Below are 13,587 nucleotides of genomic sequence, written 5' to 3' on the forward strand. Positions count from 1 at the left end.
AGTTTTGGCAAAAGTGTTTCACTTTGGATGCCCATCCTGATACAACCCTCATCATTTACCCAGACTTGGAACTGGCACAAGAGATACACTGGCGTGTGCTCCTGATTGGCTGGTTTTCACTATTGCTGCTTCCACAGGATTTAAAAGGGACTGTATCAGCCAGGTGCTGCTGATCAAATAATCATCATGTAAAAACAGAAGTTTTTTTCAATTTGTTGCAGTGGAACATACAGATGTGTGTTAGCACAATTCCAAGGTAAAAAGACATCAACAATGACCTTAGAGCAGCAGCAGTTGGTACCAATCAGTCTGGGAAGGGTTAAAGGTCATTTCCAAGAAATATGTAGACCATCATTCTATAGAGTGAGATTATTTAGAAGACAGCTGCCATTTTTCACAGGAGTGAAATGAGCACCGATGTCAGACTATGTATTATTTAGAGAAACTACAAAAATAAAAGCTTTAGGCTGAACTTTACAGGCCTCAGTTAGCAAGTTCATGATAGTAAACAGCAAAAGTCTGAACAACTATGGCTCATTTGGAAAGATTGCAAGAGAATACCTTAAATCTTGTAAGTACAACTTAAGTTTGTGGCTACAGTTGTTAAGTCTGAATGCACTACGAGACTTCTGGAACAATGTCCTTTTGCTCAGCTGAGACTAAAGTTGAGATATTTAGCTAATGCACAGCACCACGTTTGGCAAATATCAAACATAGCATAGGTCTGTGCCAGGATGTAGCATGGGGGTGGAGGGCTGATGATTTGGGTTGGTTTTGCATGTACAGCCCTCTGGAAACATTGCAGCCATTGATTCAACCACAAACTCCTATGCAAACCAAAGTATTCTTGTCAAATGAGAGGCCATAATTGTGTATCTGATTACACCTGTTTTACATGACATATCCAGAGTGACAGTCATCCATTAATATCCAATGGCAGTTTTTAATGGTGTTTTTGTTTTAGCCTAAAGGATTTTCAGTGCACTGTAATTACAACAGCAATATGTAACAGACAGAACTGAACTCCTTAAAATGTATCTTCATGATATTTGCTTATCAATGTTTTCTGCTCGTGTTCACATTTAAATAGTGCGTTGCTGCTACAGACATCAGCATGGCTCTAAAGTGCTGCTTGTAGATTAACTTTAAGCACCTTTAAACAGTGTAACCCATTATTGTATTTCAAATAGGAGACATACTTTTCCTATTTTGTATATTCAAACTGAGTCTGAGGAGGCGTTGAAAAGATCTGTTTGCTGGACTGAAACATTTCATTAAGACCAATTTCAACATAGCATCAAGAAGAACCTTCACTCACCAGGATCGAGAAACAAGGTAGTTTTAACTAACTTTTTGTACTAATTTGCTTTCTAAACCCATTTTTATTTATATTTTATATTATGTTCATTCATTTAATTCACCAAAAATATAATTTCTGTAGATGAAGAGGTCAAAAGCAAACCAAAAAAAGTGTCACTTTTGAAAGCAAACCTACATAGAAAACTGAAAAGTGCAATAATACAAAATGTCTAAATACCTTAAACAAACGCACAGTAAACAAAAACAGAAATAACAAAAATTTACATTTTTTTGTCTCATGACTTCTCTTCAGACCTGTCGCGATAAGCAATGAATCAATTAATTGTATATTGAATAAAAATTATCGACCTCATTTACATTTATCAGCTTTATCGTTTCTTCGTGTCTCTCTTTCTACTGGACACTGGATGACAAAAGGTTCAACTCTGGTGCGCTTCACTGACCTCTCCCTTTCTTTTTTCTCTTTTTAACTGTCCCAAATCGCATTTTTGGATCGTTAAAAGCAGCTAAACTGAGAAGTTAAGCTACGAGCTAAGCTAACAGTTCGACCTCGTGAATAAACCTCTGTCTTGTCAAAGCTCCAAAATTCACGGTTGAAACCTGTGCCTTTGTGTAAAAAGTTGTTTTTCTCTGCAAAAGAAGCTGAGAACTTGTTTAATGTTTTTTTTTTTATTAAAAGGTTTGTGTGAAAAATGCTATGATAAAGAGTTCAAATCACCGAGTGTCCACCATGCCACCATGTCAGCCCATGTCACATCCAGGGCCTGTGGTTACCCAATCTGTTGCGGAACCTGATCCGTAGTGTAGGAATACTTCAGGGTCGCACAGATCGTCGTTTAATATGCTAGATTAAGGAAAATGTACTGATATAATTCCGTTTATGAATAAGAACTGTCTTAATTTACTTAGAAAAGTATGTGCTCTATCTCCGCTGATTTTCCTGTTGCTAATTCACGCCACTTGTATTTCCGTTAAAATCATTGACATATTTATGTCATGGTAGAAATGATATGCAGCTTCACCACTGAGTGGCACTGTTGAACCATGGAAATAGTTCATTCTGTATCTAGCAGGATTTTTATCATTGAGTACAGGCTGGGGGTCAGGTCGAATGCACATATCATCTTAACCAATGATTTGTAACGGAAATACAATTGGCGTAAATTAGCTACATGAAGATCGATGGAGATAGAGCACGTACTTTTCTAAGTAAATTAAGACAGTTTTTACTCATAAACAACAGCGATCCGAAGGGAAATACGAGCGGCATAAATTAGCAACATTGATCAGTGGAGATAAAACATGTAATTTTCAACGTAAATTAAGATAGTTTTTATTTATGAACAACCGCGATCCATGCGACCCAGAAGTACACTACGGACCGTGCTTCCATAACAGATAGGGGAATGACAGGGCCCTCCCTTCCATTTTTCATAAAGAGACAGGATGCTCAACTAGCCATCCTTTGTCAACAAAATCCATGCTCAATAATCCAGGTATACAATCCAACAATTTTCAGTCATGTCATCTGGACAGTTTTTTTTTGTGTGTGTGCTGAAATGTTTCACCTTCCATCCAGAAGGCTTCATCAGTCAAGGAAAGACACAACACAAAACTAATTCTTCTCCCAACAGCTTACTCCAAAGTGGAACAAACCAGTTTTGTTGGTGCTAAAATGGTCTCTTTGGCACGCCCCCTCCTCTGGTGTCGGCCCTTTTCCTCATTGACAGTCATGTCAAAATGGTTCAAAACCAACAAAGTCCATGCTCAATAGTCCAGGCATACATTCATCCATCCATTATCTTTACCCGCTTCTTCCATTTTGGGTCACGGGGGTCGCCGGTGCCCATGTCCGGCAATCACTGTGCGAGGGGCGGGATACACCTTGGGCGGGTCGCAAGTCCATTACAGGGACACATAGAGACAAATAACCATTCACTCTCTCACTCACACCTAGGGACAATTTAGAGTTACCAATCACCCTAACATGTGTGTTTTTGGTCTGTGGGAGGAAACCGGAGCACCCGGAGAAAACCCACGCATGCACGGAGAGAACATGCAAACTCCACCCAGAAAGGCCCCTGGACCGGGATTTGAACTGGTGACCTGCTCGCTTAGAGGCGACCAGTTGCGCCACCGTGCTGCCCTCCAGGAATACAATCCAACAATTTTCAGTCAGGCCATCTGGAGTAAGCTGTTGGGGGAAGAATCATTTTTGTGTTGTGTGTTTCCTTGACTGATGAAGCCTTCTGGATGGAAAGTGAAACGTTTCAGGACAAAAAAAGAAACTGTCCAGATGACCTGGCTGAAAATTGTTGTATCCATCCTTTGATTCAAACTGTCTTATACTGCCATCAGTTGGTCAAAAAAGGTACTACACTCCAAACAAATCAACATTTCTTCTAAAATTTGACAATTAATTATTGTTAAATTTCAAACAATATTATTGTTTATGTGCAGCACGGTGGCGCAACTGGTAGAGCTGCTGCCTCTCAGCGAGCAGGTCCCTGGTTCAAACCCCGGTCCAGGGGCCTTTCTGGGTGGAGTTTGCATGTTCTCTCCGTGCATGCGTGGGTTTTCTCCGGGTGCTCCGGTTTCCTCCCACAGACCAAAAACATGCATGTTAGGCTGATTGGTAACTCTAAATTGTCCTTAGGTGTGAGTGAGAGAGTGAATGGTTGGTTGTCTCGTTTGTCTCTGTGTGGCCCTGTGATGGACTTGCGACCCGTCCAGGGTGTACCCCGCCCCTCGCACAGTGATTGCTGGACATGGGCACCAGCGACCCCCGTGACCCAAAATGGAATAAACGGGTAAAGATAATGGATGGATGGATGGATTATTGTTTATCGCAATAATTTCTGAGACAATTAATTGAATTTGTTATCGTGACAGGACTACGCTTCTTCTCTCCTCTGCTGTGAGATGCATAAGTTCAGCTCCTTGTCTACTCTCTTCTCTGTTCGGCTTCAGTTTCCCTGCTCTCTCAGCATTGTTCCTCTGTAGAGTGGAGGCAGAGCTGCAGGTCTGAAAACATCAAGATGAAGTGTTTAAATGTGTCCTTCATCCAACAGAGATAAAGTGTTGCAGTCAAATAATTCCATCTGACAGAGAAAATGCAGTGGAGTCTGATTCTGCTCTTTCTGATGGGTAAGTTAACTACAGTCTCTATTTACAGCTACAGGACAGATTTATGTGGAGTCAGAGAAGAGCTGACGGAGATTTAAGTCCTAGGAGAGCACACACAGTAGAATCAACTCAACACTTCATTAGTTCTGATTCAGATATATATTTTTTTTAATATTGAATTCAGTAACAGCTTTTGTGTTTCCAGGTCAGTGTTGTTTCACCATATGTCAGCTCTATCAGTATCACTTTGTTGAAGAGAATAAAAACTGGACTGAAGCTCAGCAGTACTGCAGAGAGATATACTCTGACCTGGCCACAGTGTCTAACATGACGGACATGAAGAGAATCCTCAACATATCAGCAGAGAACACCGAGGCTTGGATTGGTCTCTATGAGCAAACTGGTGTCAACAGGACGTGGCACTGGTCTCTGCCCGGAGTGGAGTTTAAAGAAAGTGAGACAAACTGGATCAAAGGAGAACCAACTGATAGAGGAACAAACGGTACTGAAAATTGTGGGTTTATCTGGAAACACTTGACATGGGGAGATCACTCTTGTCAGCCAAAGAAAACATTCACCTGTTTTGATGGTGAGTATTCATAGAACTCAGTATCTAAACTCTGCAACTCATTAAAACAGTCAAGTCTTAGATAACACATAATGATTTATTTCTAAAATGATAAAGAAAAATAATCTAATCCAAATGCGCAGTGCAGTCAAAGTCAATTTAACACTACGGTATATGTTTTTTTACCTATCGCTGCTAATGTCTCTGCACCAGGTTTTATGTTCAGCTAAAAGATTTAAACATTGATGTGAGTTTGTCTCTTTGCTCCACAGAAAGAAGCACATCAAAGAAAGTCCATTTCATACAAGAACCAAAGAGCTGGCTGGAAGCTCAGAGTTACTGCAGAGACAAACACACAGACCTGATCAGTGGACCGAACCAACTACAGGATGAACAACTCAAGACTGCACTCAGTTCTGTCAAAGACAATATTATTTATTTTGGGCTGTTCAGAGACAGCTGGACCTGGTCAGATGGAAGTAGTTTCTCTTTCAGACACTGGAACTCAGAGTTTGATGATCAAGCAAGTAATCAATGTGCGGTGACTGCGTTAGACGATGAAGGCAGATGGAAGGATGAGCAATGTGCTGACAGAAAACCCCTCATCTGTTATGATGGTGAGTTTTTTTTTTTTTTTAAAGAACTTTCCCCACATTCAATTGCAGAACTGGTGCCATGGGTGGTAGCCAAGTGGGACCTTGACGTTTTGACCCTGGCAGCGCTTTATTGGAGCTGGATCCTGCCGGAACAAGATCTGGGAACTCTCTCATTTTGACCGGGTGCGGTCTGGCAACTATTTGCTCGGATCCGGCAACTCATATCTCTGCCTCTAAAAGTCCAAAGTCATTGTGCATTTTTTAGTTTAGATTATTTATTAAAAATACAAAGAGAGGAGATGTTGCCCAGTCTGTGGAGTGAATATTACGTGTGCAGCAGACGCACCAGCTCGCGCACACACTCCTGGCCAGCAGAGATGCAGACAGCATGTCCAGCAGGGATGAAGTGAACGTCTTCCTCTTTATGGCAAGCCAAGCAGTCCATTAATAGCCAGACGTGTGGTAAAAGTGGCTATTATTGGTCTACTTGGATTGCCATACCTTACACACAGCAGCATCTCCAGACAGTTTTGAGGGCACACAACTGCTGATGTGAACTCACACATATGTTCAGATATAAATAAAAAAAGAAGCTTAGCTACAGTAAAAAAAAAAAAAAGGAGAGAAATGTTTGATGTATTATTCATATTAATCACGTATCAAAACAACGGCGCTAATTTGTCAAAATAATAGCGATCAAAATGTTGAAAAGACAGTCCAGTTTACTTTAATTAAATAAATGGATGGATTGTCCTTAGTTGGACAATTGAGAAGTCATTCGTAACTGAGATTGGAGCAGCGCAGGAATTAATTCAGCGGAGAAAATTGATTTAGAAACATGAAGTGTGTGGGGGTGGGGGGGTAGGACGCTTGACAGAATCGGATGTGCTCTATTCACACACAACCTGTTGCGTTCTAAAATAGTAATTTATTCAAGTGTTTACAAGCGTAGATGTTTACCAACATGTTAAAATAGGCTACACCAAAATGCAGGAAATCACATTTACTTCTTTCAAAAATTTAAGGGGGAGGAGGACCAACAAGCTCCCTCTGCTCTGCCCCCCACCCCCAACGCCCCCTCCCCAACCCCCGTCGCGCCCACTATTTGCGTTCTGGCATTGATCAGTTTACAAATTAAGCACTGGGGAAGTATTTATTTCCTTTCAGTTTTGAGTAAATTTAAGAAAGACATAAAAATCTGATCATTTCATTAGCAGTTTTATTCCAAGATGCCTTGCCACAACTTTTATAGCCATGACTTTGATACTATTGTGATTTTTAGTATTTTTTAAAGTCATGGCTTGGACTCAAACTCACGTCATCAGGTTGGTAACCTGGAGCGTAACCCCTACACTGTGCGGTCGGGTTTAATTAGCAGTTTTGATACTGTTTTTACTTTTCCCCTGACAGATCAAGTGATCCTGATTAAAGAGAATAAAACCTGGGAGGAGGCCTTGTACTACTGCAGAGATCACCACCATGACCTGGTCACCATCACCAACCTTGATGAGCAGAGATGGGTGCAGGAGAAAGCCAAGAAGGCCTCGACTCCTTTTGTCTGGATGGGACTGAGGTACACCTGCACTCTGGACTTCTGGTTCTGGGTCAGTGACGAGGTGGTCAGCTATAAGAACTGGGTCTCAGATGGACTGATGGATGACTGTGACATGTCTGGTGCCATGGCAACAGGAGGACAACATCAGTGGTTCAAAATAAATGATAATGAAAAGTTTAACTTTATCTGCTCTAAACTTTAATACCCCACCCCTCAGCTGTCTGGTTACAGGCCTTGTGAAAAAAATAGTACAAGTAATTTTGTTTTTTGTTATCTAAAAAAACTGCTGGGTTGAGCTATTTATTGATTTTGCATCAAGACAGTCTAAATATACTATTGATTATATTGTTGTGCTCTTCATAGGAACATTGTGTCTTTTAAAAATAATTTTCCCTCATGTTGTCAAAAATGGTACTGAGTTTCATCATCTATTTCAGGAAAGACATCCTGACCTGAAAGAACAGGGAAAGCACAGGTGTATTGACGAGAACTGCATAGACGTTCTATTTGTTAGCATTTTCATGAAACAACCAGCATGCATGTTGCAGATATGGAACACGGGCTTATCATTACAGTTGTGCTTCATGTTACATTTTTTGTTGTGAAATAGGGCTGTGGAGTTCTGTCAAACAAATCTGTACGTTTGCAAAGAGAAACTACTAGTTGCGCTCAATCATGGTTACTAATGAGACAATCACAGGCCGCCTTGTCAAGTTAAGATGTTCTAGATATTTTAAGCAATACTCATTAAAGATAAATATGAATGTGCACACACACGCACACATACACATATAGTAGGCCTTATATATATATATATATATATATATTTATATGAATGATTGTGAGTGGATTACTGAATATCCACAATAAACTTAAAATAGCCAACAATTATCCAATTCCTCTTTTCATTGATCACTGAAACTAACTTTAGTTTTGTTCTAATAAGTTGTTAAAATTCCAAAATGAATTGCATGTATGCCCATGATTTTTGTATGCAAACTTCTGACCACATTTGTTGCTGTGTAGGTTGCTGCTTAAAAAAAAAAAATAAATAAATAACTGTTCAAAGTAGAAATAAATCCCATTTTATCATCTTCATCTTCTTGCAATTTTATCAATAATTGTTGTATTCATTGTATATCTGAAGTGAGTTATGCAAACATTTCTGTTTATTTTTGTTTTCCTTTTTTTAAATCAAAGTATTTTTATTAAGTTTTTTTTTTTTTTTTTTAACACATACACAACAAAGAACAGAATCACCTCCCGCCCCTCCCCACCCACACCAGATCAGCCACACATACATAAATGTCTTTATACAGGTACAAACATATTTTCAACATACGACACAAAAGGCTTCCAGGTGTCCCAGAATATTTTTACAGAACCTTTCAGGGTATGTCTAATTTTTTTCTAGATGAATATGACGCATCAGTTCTCTTATCCAATGTACATATGCTGGATGGTGTGAGTCCTTCCAACTGCACAAAACCAGTCTCCTGGCCAGAAGAGAGAATGACCACCCCGAACAGTGAGATGAGTGGTGATGGGTGAACAGTTAATGTCAATGTCAATGTATTTCTATAGCACAAAAAAATAACAAACGCTGACCAAAGTGCTTTACAGTTAAATCAGTTGAAAAAGAGAAAAAAAAAAACATTTTGTGCCACTCAAAAAACACATAGCTAACAATAAAATACAACACAACAACAATAAAAATCAGCTCAAACTTGTTCTCAGACTCTGCATGGATCAAATGCCAAAAGTATAAAGATGAGTCTTAAGTGTCGCGTCCATCCTTCTAAGGACCTTAACAAAGACAAATGTCCTCAGAGACACTACGTCTATCCACCCCTCCTTTTCTACTAATCTGAGACAGTATGGCATTATGCTTTCCATTGCAGGAAGTTTCTTTGTTATCCTTTTTCTGTTGTGTTAAAATCTACAGCTTGGACCACCCTGACGTATTCACTAATGATAATAGGTCAGACTTTGTGCCTCCCAAAGAGTTCTTGATCAAAGAGCTTCACCTGGTCTTATCAACAGAACCTGAAGTTGCCATGGTAATGGAGGAAGTAAGACCTCACTTGAGCAGAACTTCAAACTCATTATTTTGTTTATGTAAAACAAGGTGTCACTCCTTAACAAAGGCTATTGCGTTATCGTCTCTGAGAAACTTTTGAGAAGGGAGGTTCAGTTACATTAAATTATACAGTCGGGATACACCTACTGTAAGAAGCCCTCTGATTGGTTAAAAGTTAAGTGGACAAGTCTTCTGGGTGTCAGGTAAACAGAACACCAGGAGTTGAGCTTGGGCAGCCGATGAGTGAAGTTGAGCTTCAGCAACTGAGCTGAGCTTATGGAATGAGTGGTCGTTTTCCATGCAGCAGTGGGCAGTTGATAAAACTCTCTGAGAAGCGGCCATGATGAGGAACTTGTCCTGTTGGAGAGTTGACTCTGAGTCAACCCAGAAGTCCTGAAACGCTCAAACACCCTGAGGAGTGAAGCACACTGCTGAAGGAGCTGTTGTCCTCGAAGGAAAACTCCCTTTCGGGTGACAACGTGAACCTCCTGCCTCAAAGTCATCGCATCCGCCATGGTAATGAGAATGGACGTCTCCGCGGTAGGATGAAAACGTCTTCCTTCTGACGAACGCTAAGTGACGTCTTTCTTTAGATAATTTAATTCATGAATCTGAGATAAACTTACCTAAATTTTATCGTTAAGCGCTAATAACCTTTGTCCAAATTGAATCTATAACTCCTTCTCAAAGTCTTCAGATTTTCTAAAATAATACTATTGGTTGTTCATTAATATTCCATATTTGCCATAATTTCCATGTCATAATTCAAACTGAAAATAAACGTTACAGAATTGTATTTAAATTATGGATCCTTTGTGTTTTTCTTCGAGGGACAGGAATTAAGTTCGCTACAAGAACTCGTGTTTATATATGTTTGAGGTGAGGCCGGACTAGGTTACGTTAGCATAAATACCTGTTAAAGGGTGCCCGGAGCAGAAGTCCAATATCCTATACATATATTCCTCTACATAAGCAAATATTTAAAAGTCTCAACAGCCATCAGTCTTTAAATGATCAGGTAAACTGTTCCACAGTTTTGGAGCAGCAACCGCAAAAGCTCGATCTCCTCTGGACTTCAGTTTGGATCTGGGAACTTCTGAGAGGGACTGGTTGGTAGACCGGAGTGCTCTTACTGGAGTGTAGGTGTTAATAAGATCACATAAATAAGACAGGGCCAGACCTCGTATGACTTTAAAAACAAGCAATAAAATCTTAAAATCAACCGTGAAGTGGACAGGAAGCCAGTGGAGAGAAGCCAGGACAGGGGTTATGCGTTCATGTTTTTTAGTTTCTGTTAAAAGACGAGCTGCTGCGTTCTGGACAGATTGTAAACGATGCAAAGATGATTTGTCTAAACCAACATACAATGAATTACAATAGTCCAAACGAGAGCTAATAAAAGTGTGAAACACCTTTTCAAGGTCTCTGAAAGAGACACAAGGCCTCACCTTGGCAATGACTCTTAGTTGGAAGAAACTGGATTGCACAATTGCATTTATCTGTTTGTCTAATTTAAAAGCACGATCAAAAATAACTCCCACATTTCTGACATGGGAGTGGCTGTTTGAAGCCACATATTCCAGAGAAGGTGTCAAAAATAGATTGTCAAAAGGTCCGCAGTTTGGGACAAGTCCAGAATGTATGCACGTAGCTGAAGTTTGTTTACAACGATTACATGCGGGGTCCAAGTCGGCTTTGATTTTGGACAACTTGTCTCTGAACCAGCGCAGCCAATGAACCGCCTTGAATTGAATTACAGCACGTCTCAGACAGAGTGAGGATGAATAAATGTTCTGAATGATCTTTCGCCGGATTGAGTCTGATATGGATTCCTCCAAGTCCGTTTCCCATTTCAGTTTAAGAGAGTCCAAACTGGTCTCATGGTATGAAATGAGCAGTGTATAGATCGGCATTGATCGGCATATACCGAACAATGCCTTTCAGAGCCTATAACAAAAACTGATCACCTTTGCAGTCTGATGCCCCCCACCCCGCCCCAATTAACAATGTTAAAGTTAATAAAGCAGTTGTAGCCATGATCTTTGCCATGACGTCTTACATTCGTAAATGTTGTGGCAAACACAGCACACATGCCTGTAAATCATTATTCGGTCCAGGCATCTCTCCAACGTTCTCCCATTTTTGTGTGACAGGGTTGTACCGATGAACCATGTTAGTGTCGCTGCAGTCTTCCTGACTGTACCCACCCAACAAATAAAACTTTCCCTCCAAAACTGCACTTCCTGCTCCTACATGTGGCACCAGCAGCGATGTGAAGGCAGTCCAGCTGTCAGTAGCTGGGCAGTACACTTCACATGCTAGCTGATCGATAACAGTCATACTATGATCCGCTGTGATTCCTCCTGCGACGTAAAGACAATCTCCCAGGGTTTCCATGCAGTGATGAGCTCGAGGACTGCTCATATTTGCCAGAAATGTGCTGCCTGTCTCTGGGTGGTACAGAAACATGGATGAAAGACACAGGAAGTCGCTGCTTTGGCCCCCTGAGATGAAAATCTGACCTTTAAGAACTTTTGCTACGTGCCCACTCAAAGGTAGATCCAAAGGCCAGGTGAAGCTGAAAGAGAGAAGACGTTTAAAATTAAATGCCATCGGTGGAAACATGGACAAAATTCATATAACCCAAGAATAGTATGTTGCTACAAAGATCTTCTGTTAAAACTTGGGTACATAAAGTGAAGTAAGTTGATATTTTTTCCAAGTACCTTGAGTCATAAGCAAATTGTGTTAAAAATCAAGTCAGTAAATACTTTGGAGAGTCTCAATGTGAAGCTTAAAGATTTTATTGGCTACTGGGTGGATTTTTTTGTGCCAGAAGTTAAATGCAACAGATGGATGACTAAATCAAAGAACATTTAGGACATGTGAGAATCTGACATTGCAGAGATTATAAATTATTTTACTTTGACTCCCACTTACATTTGAAACTAAAACAGAACAGGAACTTCTGTTTCATATTTTTAATTTTGTATTTTCAACCGTAAGTTCATGGTTTAAATTTTGTCTTATCACTCAATGACAAAGGTGATAATGTTTTTGCTCATGTCTATGTATCTTTGTCTGAAGTGTTAGCAAAATATTTTAAGAAAACAGGACATATTTTAAATGGCTATAACACAGTCAAAGTTACAAAGCTAAAATGTGTGTTAGCTGAAAGACATTCAAAACACAAGTCGTTAATAATGCAAAATCTTTTTTTCATGTTTCCAGCCTCTATTGCGAAAAACTCTGCCTTTCTGTTGAAAAATATTTATTTTAACCACTGAATGAAACTTTACGAATGTGATCATTAAATGTACATCCATCATCCGTCCATCCATCCATTCATTCAGACATCCATGGTAAATTGTAAATGGACAGCATATATATGGCACTTTTCTACCTTATCAAGATTCTCAAAGTGCTTTACATGTATGAATGAATGTATGCATCCATTCATCCATCTATACATTCATCCATTCATCTACCCATGCATTCATCCATCCATCCATCTATCCATCCATGCATGCATGCATGCATCCATCCATTTGTCAATCCATCCATCCATCCATTCATGCATCCATTCATCCATCCATCCATGCATTTATTCATCCATAAATCCATCCTTCATCCATCCATCTATCCATCCATTCATCTATCTATGCATTCATCCATCCATGCATTCATCCATCCATCCATCATTAATAAATACATTAATTCATAATCCATCCATGCATCCATCCATCCATCCATCCATCCAACCCTCCATGCATCCATACATCCATCAATCCATACATACATGCATCCATTCATCCATCCATTCATCCATCCATCCATGCATAAATCCATCCATCAATCCATGCATCCATGCATCTACCCATGCATTTATCCATCCATCCATCAGCCATATATCCATGCATCCATCCATCCATCCTTCCACCCATTGATGCATCTGTTCATCCATCTACCATTGATCCATACCTCCATCTATCATCCATCAATGCATCTATCCATGTGTTCATCAATCCATCCATGCATCAATCCAACCACCCATCATCCATTCATTCATCCATTCATCCATCTTCCATTAATACATCCATCCATCCATGCATCCATGCATAAATCCATCAATATATCACTCCATTCATCCATCCATACATCCATCCATCAATCCATCCATCCATCCATTCATCAATGCATCCATCCATCATCCATGCATCTACCCATCCATCCATCAATGCATGCATCCATCCATTCATCTATATGTTCATCCATCCATTGATCCGTTTTTCCATCCATCCACACATCCATCCATTCATCCTTTCGTACGTGCATATCTACC

At 39.9% G+C, this 13,587-nt stretch overlaps 2 protein-coding genes across 2 annotated transcripts in view; one reads left to right on the forward strand and one right to left on the reverse strand.

The window, feature by feature from the left end:
• The first annotated feature begins 4,433 nt into the window (after nt 1–4,433).
• Nucleotides 4,434–7,405, forward strand: LOC119414920 (L-selectin-like). Its single transcript, XM_037682042.1, has 4 exons — nt 4,434–4,467; nt 4,652–4,870; nt 7,018–7,284; nt 7,383–7,405. Exons 1-4 carry the CDS (start codon nt 4,434–4,436, stop codon nt 7,403–7,405), a joined length of 543 nt encoding a protein of 180 aa, XP_037537970.1.
• Nucleotides 7,406–11,218: 3,813 nt separating this feature from the next.
• The window catches only part of LOC119414952 (kelch-like protein 33), an 8,500-nt gene continuing 6,131 nt past the window's right edge, over nt 11,219–13,587 (reverse strand). The window contains exon 4 of the mRNA XM_037682071.1: nt 11,219–11,823. Within this exon, the coding sequence (XP_037537999.1) occupies nt 11,301–11,823 (523 nt within the window). The 3' untranslated portion in view covers nt 11,219–11,300. The remainder of the gene's footprint in view (nt 11,824–13,587) is intronic.

This window comes from Nematolebias whitei, chromosome 1 (assembly GCF_014905685.2).
Source record: "Nematolebias whitei isolate Nwh7 chromosome 1, NemWhi1, whole genome shotgun sequence".
Classification (NCBI taxonomy): domain Eukaryota; kingdom Metazoa; phylum Chordata; class Actinopteri; order Cyprinodontiformes; family Rivulidae; genus Nematolebias; species Nematolebias whitei.

Coding starts and splice junctions, on each gene's coding strand:
- LOC119414920 (XM_037682042.1), top strand. CDS start 4,434: ATGCAGTGGAGTCTGATTCTGCTCTTTCTGATGG. Junction 4,468..4,651: donor GATTCTGCTCTTTCTGATGG/GTAAGTTAACTA, acceptor TTGTGTTTCCAG/GTCAGTGTTGTTTCACCATA. Junction 7,285..7,382: donor GGATGACTGTGACATGTCTG/GTGCCATGGCAA, acceptor CCCACCCCTCAG/CTGTCTGGTTACAGGCCTTG.